This window comes from Oncorhynchus gorbuscha, linkage group LG04, assembly GCF_021184085.1.
Source record: "Oncorhynchus gorbuscha isolate QuinsamMale2020 ecotype Even-year linkage group LG04, OgorEven_v1.0, whole genome shotgun sequence".
NCBI classification, from domain to species: Eukaryota; Metazoa; Chordata; class Actinopteri; order Salmoniformes; family Salmonidae; genus Oncorhynchus; species Oncorhynchus gorbuscha.
The window spans coordinates 18311622-18322489 of NC_060176.1; the positions used below are offsets into that span (position 1 = coordinate 18311622).

Here is a 10868-nt window from a genome sequence, read left to right on the forward strand (position 1 = left end):
CCACTCGGCCCTTATTGCTTAAATATAGTACTGTAGCAATTTTGCACGCCAGTAAGTGGTTGCAAGGGGAAGATGAGGCCCATTAGTAGCAGTTGTACAGCATGTCCACAGCTAAATAAGGCAATGGATCAGTGTATTTCGTGGGGTGGGAGTATTCACCAGAATTGTGTTGAGCATTTGCAATGCACTTTAGACTATTGCCAAGGCCTAGTTGTTCACTTTACTTCTATAGTCCCATTTCCTTATGAGCTTTTATTCTTAGATTAAGCATCCCATCTGCACTTTGAACAGAACTACACTGGTACACATATTTAGAACCATGTTTAGGCTACCAACACAGTGACAACTCTGAGAAAACTTCTACAAACAGGTGTCAAACTCATTCCATGGACGGCCTAGTTTGTTTTTTCCTTCAATTAAGACCTAGACAACCAGGTGAGGGGAGTTCCTTACTAATCAAGTACAAGAGTGAAAACCTGCAAATACTCTGCCCTCCGTGGAACGAGTTTGACACATGCTTTACAACATACGTTATTCAGCCCCGTCAGACATACCATGATCTGGTGTTGTCAGTTCCAGAGGCTGGCCACAGACAGGACCCACAGAGGTACCTCTGGAATGGGGCCATGTATTTGGAGTCTCGATGTGTCAACTCTATAATTACATTTACAACTGCATCACCTAGGTCTGCTGCCAGATTACTTAGCACTTCTTGTCTCCATATAGAGGATGTCATTTTTTTAAATGGCACATATATTCTGAACTTGTAATCTGGCATTTTATTCACCTCGACATGACTAACAATGTTTCTGAATGGCAGAGGGCATGTTGATACACAAACAAGGCCAATGCAGCCAAAACAATTATGACACATTACCCCATAATCAGAAGTGTCAAGTTGTTTTCCAATGTCATACAAGCAGCTTCATCATCAGAAATAGAAAAAAAACTAAATATTTATTTTGTGTTTGTTTATTATCTACATAGAATTTGTCCCAAATTTGGGCCAATTTACTAATTTTCCATGACATCACCTCTTCCAATCATTTTAAGATATAAAATATATGGGTTACAGCTGTCAGAATACTTACAAGTCACATTTCCCATCAATCATCAACAAAACAAAAGGACACGAGGTACAGCATCAATGCAAAAGTCTTAACAGTCTGGTGACAAAAAACGATTAAAGACAACCCACATTATGGGCCACAAAGCTACACTGCATGTGCTCATTTCAATTTCATGATACAAACCAAGACGGAACAAAAAAGCCTCTACAAAAATCAATGTCAAAATAACTTTTTTTTGTTGTTGAAAAAAGTCCGTTCTGAGTTTGAAGCCTCAGTCGCTGTCAGAGCCAGAGCCGTGGTTGGAGGCCTCGTTGGCAGAGCCCCCTGGTTCTGATCCATTGTCGGAGCGGCGCGGGGAGCCTGCCGGGGAGCCCACCGGAGAGCCCGCTTCAGAGCCAGAGGCTGCGGCCGGTGAGCCAGGTCGGGACTCGTTCTCCGACCCAGAGCGGCTCCTCTTGCTCTCGTTATCAGACTGCTCTGAGTCAGACTGCTGCTGCACTCTCTTCCTCTTCACTGGACGGTCGCTGCCTGAGTCGCTACCCGAGTTTTCGGAGCGTTGGGGGCTTCCAGCGTCGCTGCCAGAGCGGTTCCGGCCCCCGTCGGACTCACTGTCGGAGGCGATGCGCTTCTTGTGGCTGCCCTCATTATCAGAGCCTGAACCACTGTCTCTGGGGTTTCTGGGTGGTCAACAGATATGACATATTAGTGGCACAAAACTCTTCGGAGTTGTATTTTCATGTAGCATTTTATGTACGAATGAGTTTATGCCCTTACCGGTCTTCAGCAATTTTCAGTCCATCCTCATCTGATGAAGAGTCAGAGGATGAGATGATGGCCTTTGACTTGATCTTGCCTTTAAGAGACGGTGGCACAGGCTCGGCCTAGACAAAAACAGAACTGTTACAACTCTGGGCCTAAGGCCGGCATTTGGGAGAAAAAAAAGCCCATTAGAAAGACAAAAAGACAGTAACAAACTAGATTTAACTGACCCTTTGGAACTTCTTGCCGCCCGCTCTGGGTTTGCGTTGCTTTTTGGGCCGTGAGCCTCCTTCCTCGTCATCGCTGCCATCGTCACCCCCTTTGTTGGGTCTGAAATACAGTCACAGTGCCACTCACACCAGGCTATTTTCCTACCGGTCACTACAAATAAAACACTTTCCACAGCGGTCTCACCTCCTCCTCTTCTTGCGGCCCTCCTCCTCACTTCCGCTGCCACCCTTCCTCTTCTTCCTCCTTCTCACTGGCAGGTCCTCATCAGAGCCATCGTTGACAAACTCATCAAAGTCACCCCCTTTCTTGCGCTGGGGAGAACAAAAACAACAATATGGTCACACTGCACCCTAGAGCCTTTGTTTGAGATTCATATCAATCTGATGTGCCATGAGCTAATCATTGATCAACCCAAACCTCTGCGTTGCACTAGCCGTTCAACACATTTACACTCACTCGGCCGCCACCTTTCTTCTTCTCTTTCCTTTCATCCTTCATTCCATCGGCGAAGGAGAGCAGACCCTTGGTCTTCTCCACATACATGGCTCTCTGCTCCAGCAGCTTCTTCTGATCCTCTTCCTGCTTGGTTCTCTTCTCCTCCTGGTGGGGCAGGAGGAAGACAAGGTCAGTGGGTTAGTCAAACTGTTATAAAGGAATACATTTACAGTGGACCAAAGAAACGTGTTACTCAAGACATCACAGGCTCAAGTAAGGTCTGTTTACTTAAATGTCTTATCCATTATGGTTTACAAGTACAACATAGAAGGGATGAGGGACTTGTGGAGATGTGACATTCCATAGACAGACCTGTTCTTTATGCATCTGTTGGCGCAGGAAGTCCCTCTCCTGATCCTGTTTGGCCCGGATCTCCTTCTCCTCCTCATCCTGCTTCCTGGCCCGAGCCACGTGGTACTGGGCCTGACTCAGCAGGTCAGAGCATTGCCTGCAACGGCCCCCACACAAACACAGCTCACAATCCAGGCTTAGCCCGACATCTGATGGCTGGGCTCAGCTGTCATTCCTCTAATTTCCTCTGAGATATGATCTGAATTTTGGCTAAGAGTGGTTTATTGATTTACTGAAGGCTATGAAGTAAGTACTGGCCTGAATTTGGATTTTAGAGGGGAGATATTTGTTCAAACTGACCTGGCCTCAGTGGAAGCAAGCACTAGGTCGAACCTCATCTTGTCACCAGCCTTGGCAAGGTAGCTGAAATACCTGAAACAAAAAGAGAAGACAGAATTAGGCTGAGAAAAGTGAAGCATAATTTTAGGAGAGGTGTTAAGGTGAGTTTAGGGTGTACCGGTGGGCCAGCTCCAGCTCTTTGACAGCACTGAGTACAGCCTTTAGGTTACTCTTCTCGTCCTTCAGCACCAGAGTGGCCAGCCTCTGCAGCACCAGGGCCACGTTGAACATCAGCACCGTGTCACTGGGGGCCACGTGACGCGCCTGGGGACACAGCCAGCCACTTTTGTTTTCTTCCATTTAACCTTTATTTAACTAGGCAAGTCAGTTTCGAACAAATTCTTATTTACAGTGACGGCCTACCCCGGCCAAACCCTAACGATGCTGGGCCAATTGTGCGCCACCATATGAGACTCCCAGTCACGGCCGGTTGTGATACAGCTTGGAATCGAACCAGGGTCAGTAGTGATGCCTCTAGCACTGAGATGGAGTGCGTTAGACCGCTGCGCAACTCGGGAGCCATCAGTGAGTAAAAAGCAGGGTTGCAAAATTCCATGAACTTTCAATAAATTCCCTGGTTTCCCAGAAATCCTGGTTGGAGGATATTGAATTTCCTGTTTATTCCCATCTGATTCCGGGAATCCTCCAACCGGGATTTCAGGAAAACCCTGGAATTTATAGAAAGTTCTCAGAATTTTGCAACCCTAGTAACAGAACACTCACACAAGGGTCACCCTGCTCTCACGTAAACAAGCTCAGGCAAATGAAGCCCAGCCATAGGGTTACTAAAAGGAATGCGAGACGCTTCGTTTCACACAAATCTCACCTTCAGCAGAGTCTGTTTGCACTCCTGGAGTTTCCCGCATTTGAAGAGTGCCCGAGCCAGGTACAGCACCACCTCAGTGTTCTGATGCTTGTAGAATTTCTTCAGACAGTTCTCGTACTAAACGGCACAATGAGTGGATAAGATATTTTAATAGAACTCAAGTAAACCCTGCAGTGTGTACTATGAGCCAGTACAGAGCCTTACCATCTGCACAGCGCTGATGTACTGTTTCTGCTCCACATAGATGTGGGCCAGGTTGAGCCAGACGTCGCTGATATCAGCTGTGGCTTCTCTCACCTGGGCAAACACGTCACGGGCCTCTCGGTAATAGCCCTTATGGGCCAGGACGGCACCTGGACAGAAAAGATGGCAAACTCTGAGGTATTTACATGCTAATAGTTCATACTCAGACTTGACTGTGCTTAAGCATCTATGTTAATACAATGAGTGAGTGAAGGCCAACAAACCTATGCCGTTGGCAGCGTAAAGGTTCTTGGAGTCGTTTCGTAGGACCTGTTTGTAAATGGCCAGGGCTCGATCCTGATGTCTCTTTTCCTGGAGGGACACAACCACAGACACAGACAAATGATGAAGGCAATGTTTCTGACAGTGATGATTAATGGCTCCACATCAAAACAACTGATATTCTGCCGTACCTTCTCCCGGTCCCTGGTGGGCTGGTGCAGGGTCTGGAGCCACACGTTGCCCAGGGCCAGCATGGAGTAGGTGTCGTTCTGAGTGGACGGCTGCTTGAGGATACGCTCAAACTTCTTCTGACCTGGACCCCACTCCTGCTTGGCCAAGTGGAGATTCCCGATCAGGGACCAGGCGTCTGGGTGATCCTGATTGATCTGCAGAGCCTCTTTGAACCAGTCGGAAGCTTCATAGAAGTTTCCTTTGTCACGAGCCATTGCGCCAAGACGCAGGTAACCTGCAAGCAACAACAATGGACCAATTGATACGCACACAACCTAAGGAGACAGCCATTAACCAAAACATACAGTGTGTCTTCAGTGCTTACAGTCAACGTAGTTGGGATGTTCCCTCAGGATGTTCTTGTAGAGTTTCTCCGCCTCGTGGAATTCGCACATGGCCTCGTAGAGCCTGGCTAGGTTGTAAGAGGTGGTGACAGAGATGGCGTTGTAGTAATGCTCGTCATGCTCTCCCTCAGCTTTGGCCCGCTCCAAAGAAGCCAGGAAGTATTTCTAAACATGGACAGACAGAACAAAGCCCTGAAAACTATTTATAGCTCTGTTGTGTCTACTAGGGTTGGGCGATGCTTGGAATGACACATCATCCTGTCCAAACATCATTGATATACGGTTGTATAGTAAAAAAAATATATATATATTTTAAAAATCTGGGGAGGGTGCAAGTTGCACAGAAGGGGTCAGTCGATTGGCGGGAAAAACACACTATAAAGGACACATTTCTAGGCCTGAACAGTGTAAAGCCTAGTTATTTATCTAGTTGAGGCTGTAAAATGATATACAAAATTGGTAGAGCGGTTTCTCTTGTTTATTAAAAAAATGCTCCGATATCAGTTAAAAACTAATATTATAGCCGTATCAAGTGTAGTCTACTGTCATTTCATTAGGCTACTTTCCAACAGTATCAGACAACAAAAAAAAGGCGTGATGGGATTTCACTATAGTAGTCTGCCTTATGCCATAACAGAAAAAAACTATGGCTCCTTGGTCTTTGCCTGTTTGGCGGCTCTTTGGTTTCAGGCTGAATGATAAAGGTGAGCCAGCAGACCTGAATAAAGGTGAGCCAGCAGACCAGAATAAAGGTGAGCCAGCAGACCTGAATAAAGGTGAGCCAGCAGACCTGAATAAAGGTGAGCCAGCAGACCTGAATAAAGGTGAGCCAGCAGACCAGAATAAAGGCGAGCCAGCAGACCAGAATAAAGGCGAGCCAGCAGACCTGAATAAAGGTGAGCCAGCAGACCTGAATAAAGGCGAGCCAGCAGACCTGAATAAAGGTGAGCCAGCAGACCTGAATAAAGGTGAGCCAGCAGACCTGACCCAAGTCACTTTCAGAACGTGTAAAAAGACATTCAGGGCAAAGGATCGACAGACTACAAACCTCCGTCAACATTTACAAGTCCATCATCCTGCTGAGTTCGCTACTCTGGGGCAGAAAAGTTGAACATGCTGGTGTTCCTTGCCAGAAACCATTAGGTAGGCCTAAGACATGGTTTAAATAAAAAATTAAAAAATAGACCTAAAAGGTTCAGGGCCATTCCCCTCAGAAATGTCCGGGAACTTGCAGGTGCCTTGGTGGAAGAGTGTGGTAACATCTCACAGCAAGAACTGGCAAATCTGGTGCAGTCCATGAGGAGATGCACTGCAGTACTTAACGCAGTTGGTGGCCACACCAGATACTGGCTGTTACTTTTGACCCCCCCTTTGTTCAGGAACACATTATTCAATTTATGTTAGTCACATGTCTGTGGAACTTGTTCAGTTTCTGTTTCAGTTGTTGAATCTTGTTATGTTCATACAAATATTTGTATGTTAAGTTTGCTGAAAATAAACAGTTGACAGTGAGAGAACGTTTCTTTTTTTGCTGAGTTTACATTGTTCTCTTGCATTATGTTAACAGTCTAACAACCTCATATGAATTGAACATTTAGGCTATGGCAAATAGGGAATAGACCATTTGGCATGTTGCCCTGCTGTGTGCTCTGCACAGCACTGTTGTTCGCTGCCAGACTCCAGAGGTGCAGTAAAATTCAATGGCTGTCAAACATCGTCGATAGACGACACAATCGAAAATCACCCAACCCTAGTGTCTACCATCACCACAAAGGCAAGTTACGAAACTACAAATAACCATTCAAGTAGTTAATTAATTAATTGCTACAATATGTAATGACTAATTCTAGTCAGGCAGCTCTGCCATCCTCCTAAACTGTACCTTGGCCTCTCCCAGGTTCCCCAGTCTGAAGTGGAGAGCCCCCAGGTTGTTGAGGATCTCAGGGGGGACGTCGGCCTGGACCTTCTCCTGCAGAATGCGGGTGGCCGTGCCGTAGGCAGAGAGGGCGCCCTGGATGTCGGTCTGCTCCAGGATCTGGGCCAGCTCAATCCAGGCCTCCACGTCATCAGGGTACTGCTCGGTAACCTTCTTCAGATGACCCTGCAGAACACAAAGACATTACATCTTATTGATTTTAGCAATAGTGCTGATTGACATTTACAGAGTTACAAGTTAAGAGATAATGCCACAAAGATCAGACAAACACATACTTCATGTGAGGTTCACCTTCACATTGCAGTTTTACTTACTTTGGCAATGTCTCTCTTTTCCTGATCATCTGAAGTAGCATAAAGAGATCCCAGGATCTTCATGGTTTCATAGTTGTTGGGGTAGGCCTTTAGGACCTTCTCAAAGCACTGGGCTGCATTCTCCTTGTCTCTACGGTACACGTACATCTGCCCCAGGCCAAAGAAAGGCAGCACAAAGGTAGACGAGGCAAACTGGGTGGCCTGGTAGTAGTACTGGAAGGCCTGGTCATAGTCCTCCTGAAACACACAAGCAAGAGAGATGTAATGCCAATTCAATTAGAAAAGCAAAAGTTTCCCAAAAATAAACTGAGGCCTTAGCGCTTACCTGTACATGAAAGGAGCGGGCCAACTGGTAGCAGCTCTCAGCCTGCATAGCTTCCACCTCTGTGTTGTGAAAGGCATGGAGAGCCAGGTGCTGCACTTTACTGTAGTCCTGAAAATAAGTACATCAATGTGAATGATAAACGATGCTCAGGTCAAGACATGCTACTATATACCAGGAATAAGATGACAACCCTCTCACCTTTTTGAAGAAGAAGTGGTTAGCCAGGTGGTTGAGCACCATGGGGTTGCTGGGGTCGATGGTGTAGGCTCTGGATAAGAGCTGCACTCCATTCTTGATGGAGTCAGGCTCCTTGCTGTTGAGCTCCAGCACAGCCAAGCCCACAAGGGCTCCCACACACTTGGAGTTGAGCTCCAGGGCCCGGCCAAAGGCCAGACGGGCCTTCTCCAGCTTACTGAGCTTGACGAAGCAGTGGCCCATCCCCAGCCTCACTTCGGCTGGAAAGATAAATAGTGACAGTATATTAGGAGACACCAGGGATATTATTTATAATATAATAAATAATAATAATATATGCCATTTAGCAGACGCTTTTATCCAAAGCGACTTACAGTCATGTGTGCATACATTCTACGTATGGGTGGTCCCGGGGATCGAACCCACTACCCTGGCGTTACAAGCGCCATGCTATAATATGACAGGTGCAAGTGAAATGCTTACCAGGACATCCAGGGTTTGTGCGTAGAGCCTTCTTGTAGTAGGCCAGTGCTCCCCTGTAATCCTTCTTATTGAAGGAGATGCAAGCTTTACCTGTTGAAATAAAATGTATAATGGTTAGGCCCCATTTCAAAGTGAACCTTTGTGGTTGTAATGGTCGAGATTTCCCTTTGTGATTTACTTACCAAGTAGAGCAGGGATGTTATTGGTGGACTGATTCAAGACAAAGTGGAACTGAGCGTCAGCCTGGTCCATTTTGTCCCCCTCCAGCAGACAGAAACAGGCTCTTCCCAACAAGTGGTTCTGTTACAAACAAATAGATTACATTTATGATTTTTTATGATGGGGAAATTAACTTTCACATTATCCAATAATTGTTAAGCAGATTTTCTTACCTGGTCGTACATGATGATCTTGTCTGCCATGGTGTATAGCAGGGTGGCCTGAGTGATGAGCTCCTTCTTGGCATCTTTGTTCTTCTCTTTACGTGCCTGCTGGACATAGTAGGCTGCCAAGGTGTCCAGACAGGTCATCTGGTCCTTCTCATGGTCTCTGTAGTCCAGGTTCCCATCGATACGGGCCGCCTCCAGCAGCTTGACAAAGTCCTCTGTCTTCGTCTGTTTGTAATACTCCAGCTAAAAGAAAAATGATTTTTTTGTTTATTTTGGTGACAAACAATCCCTGAACAAACCCTCAGTCAGTGGGAATGCAACTACATAACTCACCAGGGAGGATAGCCCATTTCCTGGACCAGAGTTCTGTGTGACACCTTGGGAGATATTTGCCGACCTGTACCTGTTTGGTAACGCTTTTCCCACGTCTGAGAATATATCAGCGGTTGGTGGACAGTTCTGATAAGGAAATTGTTGTTCACGTCACCGGGCTGTGCCCAGGAAATTATTACATTAAATTGTTAGATGCTACCACCCCCCCACCCCACAATCAAAACATTCCATGTTGTGTCTCGCTTGTGAGTTTCACACTTGTTTGTCTAGCTAATCAACCTTACAATTGCTGCTGCTGCAGACGGTTAGTAGAACAGAGCGTGTTCGCGCAAACATTGACATCCGTGTTTGGTTTTGATTTGGGGATGGTATCCTCTAACAAATGGATTAAATTATTTCCTTCAGCGATGCAGACGACAATTTCCTTAACAGAACTGTCCACGGATATACTCTCCAACATGGGAAAAGTGTCTCCAAACAGGCACAGGTCAGCAAATATCTCACACGTCTCTCCAATGGTATGCCCTAAGACGGAATGTTACTGTAAAATAACTGTACATGGCGGCAAGCCTGCAGGGCTACAGGGAGGAGTTACAGGTAACAGTACAAATTACAATCTAACTGTATTTGATGCACCACTCACACAGAGTAAAATGTACAACTATCAATTCAACCATTACATTTTTTAAGGCTTAAATGAATTCTCATACCAGTCTGTGTTTTCATACTTACAGCAAGAGCAATCCATATGTGCAACTGTGTATGCTCCTGTTTCAGGATACTGATGACCTCATCTCCTTCTGGCAGCTGGTCGAAATCAAGCTCAATGACCTGCAGAACAAATCATTGATTCACTAACAAGACACAGGTCTACGTGAACACCAGTTTGTACACATGCAACCTGACCTTTAACCTATGGCTAAAAAAGCTTGATCAGAGGCCAAGTTATTTTATTAAATATTTTGACTGGGGACAAGAAGTGGCTGCATTTTATTGGTTCCCGAGACTTGTATCTCACGCTAATTAACTACCTTTACTAGTTCGCTTACTGAATGATCTGAACGACAATATCAACTGTAGACAACTTACAAGTCGAACCTGGGTTATGACTTATAATTTTCATGACTGATAGTAAAAAATGTTTTTTTACAAAATCTCAGAAGTTGTTAGCGATCTGGCTGACGTTAGTCAACAAACACAGGGCAATGCTACGTTAATAGCTGACGTTAGTAGGCTAGCTGTAGCAATCCACGGTCAAACAAAGCCGCGTAACTAGTCATTACCTCGTCGGTGTCCCTTAAGGGGATTTCAATTGAACCTCGAGACATATTGGCTGATGGAAATCCACGTCCCTACTCCAATATATTCCCAAAATGTGTTCAGCTGTCCCCGTGGTCTCAAAGATCTGGCTCCACTTCCGCGCTAGAACAAATACATAGGTGTTCACAAAACAATGTCCGGGTAGTACAGCGAGCGACTAGTGGAATAATATGACCCACTGGTGTAATACCGGTAGCAAATGTTTTATCTCTCTTCTTGGCAGCCTAAACGTCTTTCGACTGAAAGAGAAACATTCTGTATTTTCACAGTAGTATTTGTTGTATTTTCAAAAGTTGTAGGTATACTAGTTGTTTAGAAATCTGTAAATGTTTGTTAATAATAAATGGTGTTGTTTTCACTATTTTACCATGCGCAAAGTAGGGAACTTGAATTTGTTCATTATACAGTGTGCCTTTCCATTCGAGCTCCATAGTGGTCGTGTTCGAGAGCATCAAAACCGTG

At 45.5% G+C, this 10868-nt stretch overlaps 1 protein-coding gene across 1 annotated transcript; it reads right to left on the reverse strand.

The window, feature by feature from the left end:
• Nucleotides 1–938: 938 nt before the first annotated feature.
• Nucleotides 939–10565, reverse strand: LOC124033787 (RNA polymerase-associated protein CTR9 homolog). Its single transcript, XM_046346082.1, has 22 exons — nucleotides 10370–10565; nucleotides 9819–9917; nucleotides 8757–8996; nucleotides 8547–8664; nucleotides 8365–8454; nucleotides 7885–8141; nucleotides 7687–7794; nucleotides 7362–7598; nucleotides 6994–7212; nucleotides 5093–5276; nucleotides 4728–5002; nucleotides 4539–4626; nucleotides 4276–4424; nucleotides 4072–4188; nucleotides 3364–3509; nucleotides 3207–3278; nucleotides 2868–3003; nucleotides 2517–2660; nucleotides 2244–2371; nucleotides 2060–2159; nucleotides 1845–1951; nucleotides 939–1747 (listed from the first exon to the last, which is right to left on the reverse strand). The coding sequence occupies exons 1-22, from the start codon at nucleotides 10412–10414 to the stop codon at nucleotides 1342–1344; spliced, it is 3465 nt and encodes a 1154-aa protein (XP_046202038.1). The 5' UTR covers nucleotides 10415–10565; the 3' UTR covers nucleotides 939–1341.
• Nucleotides 10566–10868: the final 303 nt, after the last annotated feature.